Source organism: Mizuhopecten yessoensis, unplaced genomic scaffold (genome assembly GCF_002113885.1).
Source record: "Mizuhopecten yessoensis strain PY_sf001 unplaced genomic scaffold, ASM211388v2 scaffold2691, whole genome shotgun sequence".
NCBI lineage: Eukaryota > Metazoa > Mollusca > Bivalvia > Pectinida > Pectinidae > Mizuhopecten > Mizuhopecten yessoensis.
In genome coordinates, this window is record NW_018404672.1 from 357,010 (window position 1) to 373,593 (window position 16,584).

A 16,584-nucleotide genomic window follows, 5' to 3' on the forward strand; every position below is an offset into this window, starting at 1 on the left:
AACATACACCAAGACGTAACAAAAATTTCTTTCAAATAACAATAAAATCCAACTGGTTAGAATTAGATGATTTCCTCTGGGTAATGATAATTTGGAACATACATGACTTTTAGCTCATATCACCTAGCCCTAAGGGCCAAGTAAGCTTATGCCATGGCGCAGCGTCCGTTGTCCGTCAACCTTTTCCTTTAAAACGATACTAGTCCTTAATGGCTTAACCGGAGTATCATTGGCCAAAGGGTTCTCAATTTGTATTGGCAGGGGGTTGGGGGAAATCGAAGGAAATCTTTCTCCGTCTGTACAAATGAAGGGATTTCAACCAAATGTAGTCTGGAACAACCTTAAGAGATGATACAAAATAATCATGAGCATACATGTTTGTACTAAATAGCTAAATGTCTCAAATGTGGGAGATTATTTCCAAATGAGAAAACTGTAAATATAACATTGTAATATAAACAGATAACTGACCAAGGTGGACTTCCTGAAACCTACCAAACCCCAACTTGTGCCTTTGTAATTGCTTCTAAAGGAAATGTTCAGGCAGAAGAACTGATACGAAGCCTTAATCTTTGATTTCTGTCCAAAACATAACCTTGTTTGCATTTGAACTGTGATGATAAAAGATATGCTTTTCTTGTTGTAGGTCCTATCGCAAGAAGTGCCAGGGACGTTTAAGAAAGCATTTAGGCGATCTTTGTTTGCAGGCCGGTATTCCAGGGGAGGCAATCCTACATTACCAGACTGCCATCGACATCCTCCGGCCGGTCAATGATTGGCTGTGGATAGGAGGTACAGTAGGTTAAAGTACAGCTAATTGGCTGTGGATAGGAGGTACAGTAGGATAAAGTACAGCTAATTGGCTGTGGATAGGAGGTACAGTAGGTTAAAGTACAGCTAATTGGCTGTGGATAGGAGGTACAGTAGGTTAAAGTACAGCTAATTGGCTGTGGATAGGAGGTACAGTAGGTTAAAGTACAGCTAATTGGCTGTGGATAGGAGGTACAGTAGGTTAAAGTACAGCTAATTGGCTGTGGATAGGAGGTACAGTAGGTTAAAGTACAGCTAATTGGCTGTGGATAGGAGGTACAGTAGGTTAAAGTACAGCTAATTGGCTGTGGATAGGAGGTACAGTAGGTTAAAGTACAGCTAATTGGCTGTGGATAGGAGGTACAGTAGGTTAAAGTACAGCTAATTGGCTGTGGATAGGAGGTACAGTAGGTTAAAGTACAGCTAATTGGCTGTGGATAGGAGGTACAGTAGGTTAAAGTACAGCTAATTGGCTGTGGATAGGAGGTACAGTAGGTTAAAGTACAGCTAATTGGCTGTGGATAGGAGGTACAGTAGGTTAAAGTACAGCTAATTGGCTGTGGATAGGAGGTACAGTAGGTTAAAGTACAGCTAATTGGCTGTGGATAGGAGGTACAGTAGGTTAAAGTACAGCTAATTGGCTGTGGATAGGAGGTACAGTAGGTTAAAGTACAGCTAATTGGCTGTGGATAGGAGGTACAGTAGGTTAAAGTACAGCTAATTGGCTGTGGATAGGAGGTACAGTAGGTTAAAGTACAGCTAATTGGCTGTGGATAGGAGGTACAGTAGGTTAAAGTACAGCTAATTGGCTGTGGATAGGAGGTACAGTAGGTTAAAGTACAGCTAATTGGCTGTGGATAGGAGGTACAGTAGGTTAAAGTACAGCTAATTGGCTGTGGATAGGAGGTACAGTAGGTTAAAGTACAGCTAATTGGCTGTGGATAGGAGGTACAGTAGGTTAAAGTACAGCTAATTGGCTGTGGATAGGAGGTACAGTAGGTTAAAGTACAGCTAATTGGCTGTGGATAGGAGGTACAGTAGGTTAAAGTACAGCTAATTGGCTGTGGATAGGAGGTACAGTAGGTTAAAGTACAGCTAATTGGCTGTGGATAGGAGGTACAGTAGGTTAAAGTACAGCTAATTGGCTGTGGATAGGAGGTACAGTAGGTTAAAGTACAGCTAATTGGCTGTGGATAGGAGGTACAGTAGGTTAAAGTACAGCTAATTGGCTGTGGATAGGAGGTACAGTAGGTTAAAGTACAGCTAATTGGCTGTGGATAGGAGGTACAGTAGGTTAAAGTACAGCTAATTGGCTGTGGATAGGAGGTACAGTAGGTTAAAGTACAGCTAATTGGCTGTGGATAGGAGGTACAGTAGGTTAAAGTACAGCTAATTGGCTGTGGATAGGAGGTACAGTAGGTTAAAGTACAGCTAATTGGCTGTGGATAGGAGGTACAGTAGGTTAAAGTACAGCTAATTGGCTGTGGATAGGAGGTACAGTAGGTTAAAGTACAGCTAATTGGCTGTGGATAGGAGGTACAGTAGGTTAAAGTACAGCTAATTGGCTGTGGATAGGAGGTACAGTAGGTTAAAGTACAGCTAATTGGCTGTGGATAGGAGGTACAGTAGGTTAAAGTACAGCTAATTGGCTGTGGATAGGAGGTACAGTAGGTTAAAGTACAGCTAATTGGCTGTGGATAGGAGGTACAGTAGGTTAAAGTACAGCTAATTGGCTGTGGATAGGAGGTACAGTAGGTTAAAGTACAGCTAATTGGCTGTGGATAGGAGGTACAGTAGGTTAAAGTACAGCTAATTGGCTGTGGATAGGAGGTACAGTAGGTTAAAGTACAGCTAATTGGCTGTGGATAGGAGGTACAGTAGGTTAAAGTACAGCTAATTGGCTGTGGATAGGAGGTACAGTAGGTTAAAGTACAGCTAATTGGCTGTGGATAGGAGGTACAGTAGGTTAAAGTACAGCTAATTGGCTGTGGATAGGAGGTACAGTAGGTTAAAGTACAGCTAATTGGCTGTGGATAGGAGGTACAGTAGGTTAAAGTACAGCTAATTGGCTGTGGATAGGAGGTACAGTAGGTTAAAGTACAGCTAATTGGCTGTGGATAGGAGGTACAGTAGGTTAAAGTACAGCTAATTGGCTGTGGATAGGAGGTACAGTAGGTTAAAGTACAGCTAATTGGCTGTGGATAGGAGGTACAGTAGGTTAAAGTACAGCTAATTGGCTGTGGATAGGAGGTACAGTAGGTTAAAGTACAGCTAATTGGCTGTGGATAGGAGGTACAGTAGGTTAAAGTACAGCTAATTGGCTGTGGATAGGAGGTACAGTAGGTTAAAGTACAGCTAATTGGCTGTGGATAGGAGGTACAGTAGGTTAAAGTACAGCTAATTGGCTGTGGATAGGAGGTACAGTAGGTTAAAGTACAGCTAATTGGCTGTGGATAGGAGGTACAGTAGGTTAAAGTACAGCTAATTGGCTGTGGATAGGAGGTACAGTAGGTTAAAGTACAGCTAATTGGCTGTGGATAGGAGGTACAGTAGGTTAAAGTACAGCTAATTGGCTGTGGATAGGAGGTACAGTAGGTTAAAGTACAGCTAATTGGCTGTGGATAGGAGGTACAGTAGGTTAAAGTACAGCTAATTGGCTGTGGATAGGAGGTACAGTAGGTTAAAGTACAGCTAATTGGCTGTGGATAGGAGGTACAGTAGGTTAAAGTACAGCTAATTGGCTGTGGATAGGAGGTACAGTAGGTTAAAGTACAGCTAATTGGCTGTGGATAGGAGGTACAGTAGGTTAAAGTACAGCTAATTGGCTGTGGATAGGAGGTACAGTAGGTTAAAGTACAGCTAATTGGCTGTGGATAGGAGGTACAGTAGGTTAAAGTACAGCTAATTGGCTGTGGATAGGAGGTACAGTAGGTTAAAGTACAGCTAATTGGCTGTGGATAGGAGGTACAGTAGGTTAAAGTACAGCTAATTGGCTGTGGATAGGAGGTACAGTAGGTTAAAGTACAGCTAATTGGCTGTGGATAGGAGGTACAGTAGGTTAAAGTACAGCTAATTGGCTGTGGATAGGAGGTACAGTAGGTTAAAGTACAGCTAATTGGCTGTGGATAGGAGGTACAGTAGGTTAAAGTACAGCTAATTGGCTGTGGATAGGAGGTACAGTAGGTTAAAGTACAGCTAATTGGCTGTGGATAGGAGGTACAGTAGGTTAAAGTACAGCTAATTGGCTGTGGATAGGAGGTACAGTAGGTTAAAGTACAGCTAATTGGCTGTGGATAGGAGGTACAGTAGGTTAAAGTACAGCTAATTGGCTGTGGATAGGAGGTACAGTAGGTTAAAGTACAGCTAATTGGCTGTGGATAGGAGGTACAGTAGGTTAAAGTACAGCTAATTGGCTGTGGATAGGAGGTACAGTAGGTTAAAGTACAGCTAATTGGCTGTGGATAGGAGGTACAGTAGGTTAAAGTACAGCTAATTGGCTGTGGATAGGAGGTACAGTAGGTTAAAGTACAGCTAATTGGCTGTGGATAGGAGGTACAGTAGGTTAAAGTACAGCTAATTGGCTGTGGATAGGAGGTACAGTAGGTTAAAGTACAGCTAATTGGCTGTGGATAGGAGGTACAGTAGGTTAAAGTACAGCTAATTGGCTGTGGATAGGAGGTACAGTAGGTTAAAGTACAGCTAATTGGCTGTGGATAGGAGGTACAGTAGGTTAAAGTACAGCTAATTGGCTGTGGATAGGAGGTACAGTAGGTTAAAGTACAGCTAATTGGCTGTGGATAGGAGGTACAGTAGGTTAAAGTACAGCTAATTGGCTGTGGATAGGAGGTACAGTAGGTTAAAGTACAGCTAATTGGCTGTGGATAGGAGGTACAGTAGGTTAAAGTACAGCTAATTGGCTGTGGATAGGAGGAACAGTAGCTTAAAGTACAGCTAATTGACTGTGGATAGGAGGTACAGTAGGTTAAAGTACAGCTAATTGGCTATGGATAGGAGGTACAGTAGGTTAAAGTACAGCTAATTGGCTGTGGATAGGAGGTACAGTAGCTATATATAGGTTACAGTACAGCTGAATAATCAGAAAGAAACTACGAAAGTGTAATTTGTCATACATATGAATTACGCAATTTATAGTTACAGTGATTTTGAAAATATAAGGATACTTTGGAAAATGGAACCTGTACTGGGAAAATCATTGTCAAAACTAGATAAGATGGACATGTTGATATTAAATTGTGAATGTAGTATCTGCTATTAAAGTGTATTAATCTCTAAAAAAGACCGATCTTCTTGCATAGATAAAGAGCCGTTATACTTCATCTCCTCAAATTTGGCCACATGAACCAAAGCCACAATCCAGTTGACTCAGAAAGAAAAAAAATGATTTTCTGCCATTTGACATAAAACAGCCCTTGTAATGACCTGTGATGTGTTTTGATTGAACTTGTAATTGAACTGGATAGGTTTACGTTACAGGAGAACAAACATTCTGTCTTTAGCCCATCATAATGATTTTCCCTCCAATTACAAGATATTTTTCTGACACTGACCTTTCTTTTTTCAAATTCATCTTTCCTATTAATTTCAGCTTGTTTTGAAGGCATCTGCTCAGCATCTGTGATAGTCCGATTTCCTAAAAGCCAAACTCCAACGTTGCGACGTAACTTTTCCCTTCAGGCCACACGAGGAACGTCCATGGCCAATGACACCAAACTGAGAACAGGTTCAGTTAAACATTTGTTCTTGTTACCCATACCATGTTTTCTACAGTGAACTTGTACTGCTCGTAATATTGTGAAGATATTAACCAAACTTTATACAAACAAAATACTACATGAGGAAATTTTCTCTCTTCATTGTGGAGGTTTTTAGCCCACCATCATCTGATGGTGGGCTATTCAAATCGCCCTGCATCCATGGTCTGTTGTCCATCAGTCCTTAAACAATTCTTGTTATCGCTATTTCTCAGAAAGTACCAGAGGGATCTTTCTCAAATTTTATATGTAGGTTCCCCTTGGTCCTTAGTTGTGTAGGGCATCTTTTGAGACTGATCGGATAAACAACATGGCAGACAGGCAGCCATCTTGGATTTTGACAGTAGTGAAGGTTTGTTATGGCTATTACTCAGGAAGTACTGGAAAGATCTTTCTTAAATTTTGTATGTAGGTTCCCCATGGTATAAAGTTATGCATATTTTCTTATGAGACTGATCGGATAAACAAACCTTTGATTTTGACAGTTGTTGGTTTGTTAGTGCTATTTCCCACGAAGTACTGGAGGGTTCTTTCTCAAATTCTATATGGAGGTTCCCCACTATCCTTTATTGTTCAATACTTTTAAAACAGATCAGATAAACAAAATGGCCGACCGACAGCCATCTTTGATTTTTGACATTGAAGGGTTTTTTTGTTTATACTATTCCTCAGGGATAACTTGAGGGATTTTTCTCAAATTTGATATGTAGGTTCCCCTTGATCCCTCGTTGTGCATGTTATATTTTTAAACTGATCAAAAAAACAATATGGCTAAAGGAAGAACTAAACAGATCTTTCTCATATTGCAGTGATCGATTCTATTTCTTTCACATTAAGTACTGTACTAGTAAATATGTGAAATGACAAACTCACTTTGAAGGTTGGCTTTCATACACATCAGTATTAAGTTTAGATCAAAAGTTACCACAAGGTGCATTTATTGTTAACATGACTCGATCAAACAGATTAGAGGAAAGAAGAGAAAAGATCGAACTGACAAAGAACTAATGAAGATGGTACAATGGTGGGCACCAAGATCCCCCTGGGATCTCTTGTTATTTTAGCAATGCTCCTGCAGTTTGCATTTCATGGGGTGTTGAAATGCATATTTTTGTACTGGTGCAGCAAATGTAAAATTTGAGAAAAACTACTTTTATTTTCATTTTTTCATAAATTCGTGATTTACGACTGTATTAACGTTAGTGCTAACCCATTGGCAACAGGTTATTTTATTATCATGTAAAATGACATCAGTCAGATGCTCACTTAAAGGAAACTTAGCGGTATGCTACTGTTTTCAGATGCTGTGTCTTTAAATGTATGAACAGTCACAGTGATAATTTTTTGTATTTTGCAAAATCGCTCATGCTATATTTTTGTTAATTTGATATTAAGTTCTATTTATGGAAAATTCATATTTTTATTTGACTGAGGTATAATGTGGTTCAAACTGTAATGTATTTTATTAATTGGTTTATCTCCTTTTCAGGAAGCATAAAGACCAGCTACAGTAACGGTTACCAGGATCAGGAGGAGTCCCCCAAGTCTGCCCTCGGACCAGACGACATCGTGGAGAAATATCGGGAAGCTCTTGTACATTACAGCAAGGTAACAACTTATATGGTCACAGTGACTATTCTGGGGACTTTTTGGGGCCAAAAATGGGCCCCATTCCCAGTTGAAAATATTTATGCTTACCGTAATTCACAAAATTTGCAGTTTTAATCCTGAAAATTTCCTTCACCATTGTCAAAATGAGACAAAAAGGCCTCTTCCCAGGGCCATTGAAAATAAATAACAGCGATCTCAAGTCCTTGCACAATGACATGGAATAGTTTTGTACAGAAATAAGTTAACATTATTGAAAAAATCACAAGGCCATAAAAAATAGATTATTGCAATTTCATGTCCTTGCACATCAACATTAAATGTTTTTTTGTACAGAAATAATTTTACATTATTTACCTTTGTATTACAGTTTAAGGGGTCTGGTATGATTGAGATGGAGGCTTGTTTGAAGGCATGTCGAGTCCTTGTGGTACAACGGGTAGGTCATTTTATCTGTTTTCACAAAATCATTTCGAAACAGGGAAGATCTATCCCAGAACAATTACACCAAAACAAGTGACGGTCACAATTAGTCATGCCAAAACAGGGAAGATCTATCCCAACTCAATTATGCCAAAAATCTATTCTCACTACAAAATACATGAAAATATATATCCCCAACAATAATCATGCAAGAACAGGCAAGGGTCTAACTGTCCCGGTGATGGTCATCCACAAGTTTTAAATCAAAGCACAGTGAGCGTGCCACTGTGACTAAAGACCAAAGCCTCACTACACCACGGTAAAGATTATCATGGGGATCAAAAGTGACACAAATAAAGAGGCTGACCCTCCTGAGGGCAGTGTGATTCAAGGTCAATTTGATGGCTTTGATTTAAACAACATATCCTTCCAAATTACTAGGCAGGTTTGAACAAAATTGTGGTACATGTAGTTACCTGTAATAGCATTTAACTTAAATTTAAACTTGCACTGTCAGATTTGATTTTGAAAGCAAAGTGTTTGTGCTGCAGCTGCCCAACTCCTAGTTTACACGTAATAAGGGTACATTCGCGTATCCGGTTGAAACGGTTGAACCGGTTGAACTTGTTAAGAAAACGACAGGTACAGATTTGGACTGAGGCTGACCTCAGGAAAATTTGGTACGTGTAGATTGAGGGGTCCAGACGTACCTGACCGAAACTAAAATGCTGACTATTGCCAATTTGCGTTATTTCTTTCTAAAACAATGTCAAGCCACATGCAGCTTTTAAGATACGTTGTGTAATTCAGTGGACATGTGAGAGAAGGGCATAATATTCTTGATACATTGTTTTTTATTCCTCGAAACTGTGCATTTTTAGCTCTGCTTATAGAACGGTCCAAGTGCGTTCGTTTATCGTGGAAAATTTCTGCGCCACACATACCGTTTCAACCGGTATACGCGAATGTAGCTCTGTTTCTCTTCATAATATGTAGATGTCAGGTTCTCCCTTCCCTCCTCTGTCCCCTCCCCAAATAAATATAGTGGCAGGTATATATATTATGCACCTGTTTGCTGGGCTCTTGTTTGTGATACCAATCAATGGTTGAGTGTAGTCAGATATTTTCTTTACTCTATATATAGTCATATGTACATGTATACCCTCTTACTGATGTCAAATTTTGATTTGCAAATTTTTAGTGTTGAGAGAAAATTAAGTTACTTCAAACCAATATATTAGTAATTACTTTTATACCTGCAACATAATCAATTTTTACATTAAGTTGGATACCGACTGACTTCATTAATTGTTTCCTGTTAAGTGTTACTACTTGCAAAGTGATCAAAATTAATTTATCATTCATAGATGACAGTTTAAAACTGTAAATGATATCCTTATAAAACATTGAACACGTTACTTTCTTTACATTTTATGTTACCATGACAACACTTTGTAAAATAACCAAAATGTTTTTGAAAGACATTCAAGATATCTTTTAAGACATGTTATCATTCGTCATTTCTGCAACAATATTTCCATTGTTTGTTATATATATCTTCAGCAAAAACAAATTACCGTCAAACTTTAGATGTGTGTCTATGGTTTACCATTCATTAATTGAGTGTGTTCGTATATTGTCAACTAATATACAATTATGGACTTTTGTGCTGGTGAATATGATGTGATATGAACCTGAAAGAGTGATATTGACTGAGGCTTCGCCCATAACTGTTTTATTATATGCTTCAACAATAAAATAATACAAAACAAAACTAAAGGTTCAGATTTTTGTACGCGAGCCTCCGTGTAAAATTTAGCCAGGTTTGAATACAACAGTTCCTCATTGTAGCTTTCAAAGGCATCGTCTAGGTTCTTTTTCTTACGAGTAGCTTTTTACGCTAACAGCACTTTTATCCTCGAATAAATTTGGTAATTTTCCTAACGGAGGAGAAACGTTCGCCAGCAGCCATGCATCTTCTAATGTCGTCCGACAGATCGCGTTCCAGTCTAACTGCGCATGCGCTACGACAGGTTCTGGGGAATTTCCATACAGGCTATATTTAGAAATCGATATTCACCGGATAACCAGTCTACATGAGTTTTTGAGGACTGGTCACGTGTATAGGATCCGACCAATTTGATTGCGAGAAATATTCATGCATATAATAAATTTTCTTGTTTCACTTATAACTAGGTATATATCAGTCATCTGTGAGGGATTTCCGTTGTTTGTATAACTGCCTGATCTCCCTATTTAGGAGGAAGACTCCTGATTTTAGCACATTACATTGAACATTTCCAACCAGTGAATTGATCAACTATTCCTACATTCTAAGGTCTATTGATTCCACCTGAAATATTATAACAACTCAGAATTTGTCGTTTTAAAGGGTTATTTGGTCCCTAGGGGTTATATACATACATTTTACTGATGTATTTGAATACATTTGGATTTTCAATTCAATTCAATTCTTTTTTATTCTGAAAGCCATTTGGGCTTATAAGACAAATTACATGTGTACAATACAGTTATTATGTACAATTACATACATAGCATGCATGCAATTGTACCTGTAATAAGGAGAGTAATACATGCCAGACTTATATATATATATAAGACAATGATACTCGAGAACGTTGCTTAAATGCGAAAAGTATGAATTTTCCTAGATTGTTAAGTTCTTAAACATTATTAACACTAAGTAAGTGTATAAATTTAAACACACTTGGTTTGCGATAATAGAATGGCTTTAAGTAGTTAGAGCGTATGTTGCAATAAAATGAACACATCAAAATAAAGTGAAATTTGTCCTCTATATCATTGAGATCACATAATTCACATACCCTTTCGGTCCTAGCAGTATTCGTATAGGTTGGCAAATAGGTGTTTGATTTAATTTTATTACATAAAATTACATTCTAACCCTGATTTTCAGGCCTTTTGTTAACGTTATGTGCAGTTATACTTAGTATCTCGCCTGTTATTAGCTATGCATATATAGCCTACATATTTATAGATTCTAAGTCTGTAACATAACTACAGGTCTGCTGAAATACTCATAATTATTGAGTTCCCTTTGAAGTCAGTGTCCATCCTAATGTGTCCGCCATCAAAGAATAGGGATTCAGTAAGTGTTGTTTTACTGTTTATCGGTCAGTCTGTCCTTCCACACCTCTTGTATTGGTCAATCACATGGTCAGTCTGTCCTGGTAGTGGTTCACGGATTGGTCAATATGGCCAGTTATCCTCCCGTCTGAGTGGTCTGGGGCTTTGGGTAGGGCATTAGCCGTTTAAACAAGGAAGTGTGTCTCCCCTGTTGTGTTTTTACAGATACAAGGCTGGGCTTCTGTTGGTTTAGACAAACAAACACACCTACATATTTTACAGCAGTAGAATTGAGGATATAAAGAAATAAGTATTATTGTTATTTATCTTTAGGCCCAATTCCATTTTAACATAACAGATTACATTTCTAGGTGTATCTTTTATAACATAAAAATATACATTTTACCATATTTAAAAAAAACAAGTTTGGTTCATTTGCCAGTGTTAAAGACCAACTTGCAGTTTTCTTGCAACTTCCCAATTGAGTAATGCCTGAATGTAATGACATTTTCATGTAATAAATAACTTAAGACAAATTTTTCAACATTTTTTCTTTCTTACCAATTTGTACAAAAAAAAGAGAATTGCATTATGTATAAAATGTCATAATGTACAGATAGATTAACTTGAACAACGACAGCCTTATTTATAGTTTTATTAATATAGAAAGATCACTGATTCAATTCTCCTGCTAGGTGTAGGGGTCATTTTAATAATTACCTTGTTTTGAACACATTGAATATGCAGTTATGGGTTGAAACCTGCGTGTATTCAACAAAACCCACACCCTGTTAAAATGTTTAAGCTCCAGTTAGCTCTGATTCAAGTTGAGTACTCACAAATTGTATGTTTAGTTGAAAATTAATTGATATTAATCAAGATCCGATAAAATATGAAGTAATACTGATTCTTTTTTCAAGATCAAGGATCAAATATATTCATACTCATAAGTTTAGGTTTCAAAGTTAATATATTCATACATAAAATTTAGATTAAATTAAAAATTCAATTCATGCTAAATTCAATAATAAATCGATTCATGCTAAATTAAATAATAAATAAATTCATGCTTTATCTATTTGAAAAATAGTTTTGCTATTCTATAAGATTCAATAAAAAAATATTCTTAATGTAGATACAGTAAAAGATTGATACGTATTTGATCTTAATTCAGTCACATATAAGATGTAGAAACCATCCTAAAATGTCTGCTCACTCACCTTTCTAAATACATGTATTATCTGTTGTGTTGTTTTCGACTTCAGGAAGTTTTAGGGACTATAGGTTTTGAATCTGACATGAGTGCTCTGTCAGCGATCAGGAGATAGAGTATCTCTGGTGGTCTCAGTATAATCTGTACCAGCTTATGTGTAATGACTATGTAATTGGTCGGGTATCTCTGTGATTACCTGGTTCCCAGGGGCGAGTCGGTTTATGTCTGATCAGCTCAATCATAACCTGCAGCCAAAACTTGCATCTATTTTGCGGTTAGGACATATTGAAATTATAAACAAAAACTGTTTCTACAGAAATTCAATATGATCATGTCCAGTAAATCACAACATTATTTTTGAATTTTTCAGATTTTTCTTAAAAAAACAGATTTTGGAAATTTCTATTAATGAGCTCTTCAGTTGACCAGACTTTCAGTGACTCGTCCAGTTGTTGATAGACTGGTAAATACAATAAGTTAACAGAGAAAAAAAAAAAATGAAAAAAATACGTTTTAAAAATAAAAAATATAATAACCCAAAAAACTTATTTCTGATGAAAAAAACACCAACCAAAATCACACATACTGGATCCAGATAGTAACATGTTGAGAAAGAATGCAAGAAAAATCGGTAAATTTCAAGACATTTCACCAATGTTTTATTCCCCCCCCCCCCCGCCCAAATAAAAGATAAATTTCAAGACGTTTCTGCAATGTTTTATTTCCAAAATAAAGTGTTAACAATCTTTAAGCCGATCCACTATAAACCACCTTGCCTTAGATGTGGCCAGCTTCATTACATTAGTATAACACTAATAAGGTGAAATTTATTTCAGTCATATTAAACAGGTCAAAAAAGTATTGCTTGTCCTGGATTCAAAAGGAGACACTGTTGAATTCAAACAGAAATTCTTCTATTTATGCACATTTTTCAAAATATTTATTTTATTTAAGCTTTTTGTTTGGTTTAGGTGACATATCTAAAGCTTTAAACTGTGGAAGGTAAAACTGTGAATTCTTAATGGAAAAAAGCCATAAGTGATAATATAAAGTGTGTAAGGCTTCCTAAATATACACCATAACCTATTCAGAAACTAGAATTTTTTCAACTGGTGAAAAATAAAAATATGACAGCGGATTTTGGACAATTTAAGAAGAAGTTATGAATAAGAATATAGACATAAATACACCAGGAATATTATACCTTTCTATTCAATATTTCATAAAATATTTGTGATCAAACCATAAATTGTAGCTCATACAGGCTAGCTCCCCAGTCCCAATCAACTGTGGTATATATAACCTTAAAACAAAGAATAGATATGCTTGGGATGTTTTTTGATTTTTTTTAGATTTTTTATTACGCTCTGACACACAAAGTGTGTAACAAGAGGTCAAACAAAATAACATAAATCAAATAAAACATGACAGAGAGAGTAGATAACACATGGACAAATTCAACATTATTTCATGGACAGATTCAGCATTATTTCATAGATAGATTCACCATTATTTCATGGTCAGATTCAGCATTATTTCTTAAGTGTGAAAAAGCAAGATTACACTCCGATATCATCATCATCATCATCTATTACCAATCATCATCATAATCCATTACCAATCATCATCATCATCATCATCATCATCATCATCATCAAAGCAAAAATTGTTTGATGTACATATGGGAAGTCGACACAGTTCCCAACACAAATTGCAGATGAACAATACAAATTAAGGGATAGAAAATGAATATGTCTTGAGATATAAAGTCATTATGAATAAGTCGTTTCCTGATATTTATTATGACAATGTCAATGACGATTTCTGAATAACCAACTTTACCAAACTTTATTTTATGATTGAAACTGATTGAAAATAAACATATCCAGAAAATGAATATTAAATTCTGAATATTTTTTTGGCAGTAAATTCATAGCAATAGTATTTGCAAGTAACACACTTAATTAAAATTATAATTCAGGTATATAAAGTAAATTTCTATCAAAATTAACTTGTTAGTGAACACACTTTCCAGGTATTGATATAAAAAGTGCATAATGTATGTAAAATATTTTTTTTAGATATATATTTTATCATTAATTCATATATAATACTGACAGTCTCTCATAGCTCGATTAGTGTGGCTTTCACATATATAATTAATTGTAATATTGTATTATGGTTGGTGAGATTTAAAGATTAAACTGTTTGATTTCAGACTTGAAAATAAATTAAATGAAGATTATATTAAGTAAATTATAACCCTTGTTCTGATATGACTTACTATATTAAGATTGAGAAGCCTCACCTGGGCTTCTTGCTTCTTAACAACAGGTACTGCTTGGGATGCCCCACCCCTCTTATCCCAACATTTAGACAGGAGGTGTAATACTACAACATAATCCAGGTGATAATCCTCTGTTGTTTCTGCAATCTCCTCACCTCCAGCCAGGTAACAGATACACCTGTAATTATCTAATTATCCTACCTGTGCACAGGTAACACTGTGATTACAGGTAGGGCCACATCAAAGGCCCTGGTGTGTGTGATAGCCGGTGTATGTGTTTACACACTAATTAGTACAGATGGACAGATAGAGGTGAGTCCCAGCCCCTTTTCACACCTTAAGGGTTTGAATTAGCTCTGATCCCCTCCCCATCTCCTCAGCCTTATGATTCACATCGCTGTCCTTTCTACGAGAAGTTTGTACAATTCTCAAAAGGTTTTGCATTGTTCTCTAAACAAGCGGGGGACTGAGACGTTTTTGTCCCTGTTGTCTGTATGTATCTGTATGTCAGACTATTAGTTAAAGCGCTACGAGTAGCTCCCTCAGAGTGGCTGATGAGATGGTAGCTGAAAGTCTGGGTATATATCTCGGCAGTTCACAGTACAGAGCATCAACCTCTTCTGAGCATTCCTCATAGACATACACAGCTTCTTGCACTTTACCTGATTATCACCTTTGTGACTGCGATATCCAGTGTTGTTCACAGGTGTAAAACTGTGGACGAGTGTTTATTACTGTTCTTCATTTGACCTGGAAACTTCCATGTTCCTGCTTGGTATTGGATGCTGAGAAATATAAGTATAGAACTACCATGGCCACTCCAAGCAAATTTGTGCCAGCTTCTCCTGGATTCAACATAGACTTCCTGGCTTGGGACACTCCAGAGAAACCGTTGATGCTGTCTCCAACAGCTCTTCAAAACCCTGCAGCAGTGTATTCCAGGATTCCGTCAGCATCTGCGAACGGTATGCTGTCACAGCAACGTTCATCTTTGATGGATTTCTACTCACAGTCGGCGTTTAAACCTAACCGACCTGACTGCAGTCAGCTTCCTCTCGACTTAAGCCAGAGTGATTGTGACCGGAATGTATGCAACGATAGCTTCTTCTCACCTCCAACACCAAAGAGCAGCCTGCTGAAGAATGTTCCGGCACCTTTGATGTATTCACCCGGACCAATGCCAATCAAATCCATGTACAGTAGTGTTTACCTTCAGAGGCTGCAGAGGAACCCGATGTTTCAGGACCTACAGAGACTCCTGGTGGCTGAATGTGAGAACTATCATGTACCGACCAACCTGTTGAAGATGAGCTCACCATGGATCGGCATGCCACACTCTACAACCAAGTTTGATCTTGGAAACCAGGTTTTCAGTCGTCACACCAGCATCCAGGACCGTATGAAGAAGATGCGCGAGGATATGTCACTGAGGCAGGATGTCGGGAAATTATCAGCCTACTACAGTTCAGAGGTCGGCTCCATTGAGGTGGCCCGTTACCAAGCCCTCTGTGCAGCCTCAGTTTCAGAACACGCTACACTGACCGTTAACAACTGCTTTGATGAGAAAAGACTCAAGTTGATGAACCACATTCAATCTGAGCTGGACCTTCTTGTCAAGCCTCGTCGACGCAACTCGTCTCTCGGTTCAAACGGCTCCAGTCCAGACGACGACAGCTTCACCAGTCAACAAGGGGGACAACTCTACAACACTAGTACAACTACCAACAACAGCTCACCAGACCTGGAAGCAATTTTGTGTGAAGGTAATGAACTCCAGCAGCCTGTGCGACCTCGGCCTCGATCCGTTGTGAATTCTGATTTAGCTCAATATGTTGGTACCACTGCTAGACAATTGAAGTTTGGGGACAACACCGTTACCACGGAAACAAACACAGACTATCATAGTTCTGATATTTATCGGCCTTTGTCAGCAGTTTCTTGTGTGTCGACTGGAAGTGCCTTCTCCTCTGATTCGGACATAGACGTGTGTGACTTCAGCGACAGTGAGAGTGTGTTTAGCCAGAAACTGACGACACCTGCAGATCCAGCTTGTTTTTCCGTGAGTAAGATCAAAGACTATTATTCTATGCCTACATCTCATGTGTCTTTACAGAACCATAGTGCTATTATTGGACAGAAAGCTCGCAACCAGACCAGCACATCTAGCTTTCTTCTGGACCAGGTACAGAATGATCTCGAGTGTCGTGACAGTGTCTCTAATTGCCATGACGATGCATCTATGTGTGACAGCAGTGAAAATTTAAACAAACCTCTGGACATTTTTGCTTTGGCCGCAGCTGAACTTGACCTCCCATCCTCCGGACAGATCACAGAAACAGATGAGAAGTTAGTTATTGACGAGT

At 37.8% G+C, this 16,584-nt stretch overlaps 1 protein-coding gene across 1 annotated transcript in view; it reads left to right on the forward strand.

The window, feature by feature from the left end:
- Positions 1-16,584, forward strand: part of LOC110446421 (trafficking protein particle complex subunit 9-like) — a 39,541-nt gene that overhangs the window by 5,002 nt on the left and 17,955 nt on the right. Inside the window, exons 4-7 of the mRNA XM_021491563.1 lie at positions 647-792; positions 5,417-5,551; positions 7,072-7,190; positions 7,561-7,629. Coding sequence (XP_021347238.1) covers positions 647-792; positions 5,417-5,551; positions 7,072-7,190; positions 7,561-7,629 — 469 coding nt within the window. The remainder of the gene's footprint in view (positions 1-646; positions 793-5,416; positions 5,552-7,071; positions 7,191-7,560; positions 7,630-16,584) is intronic.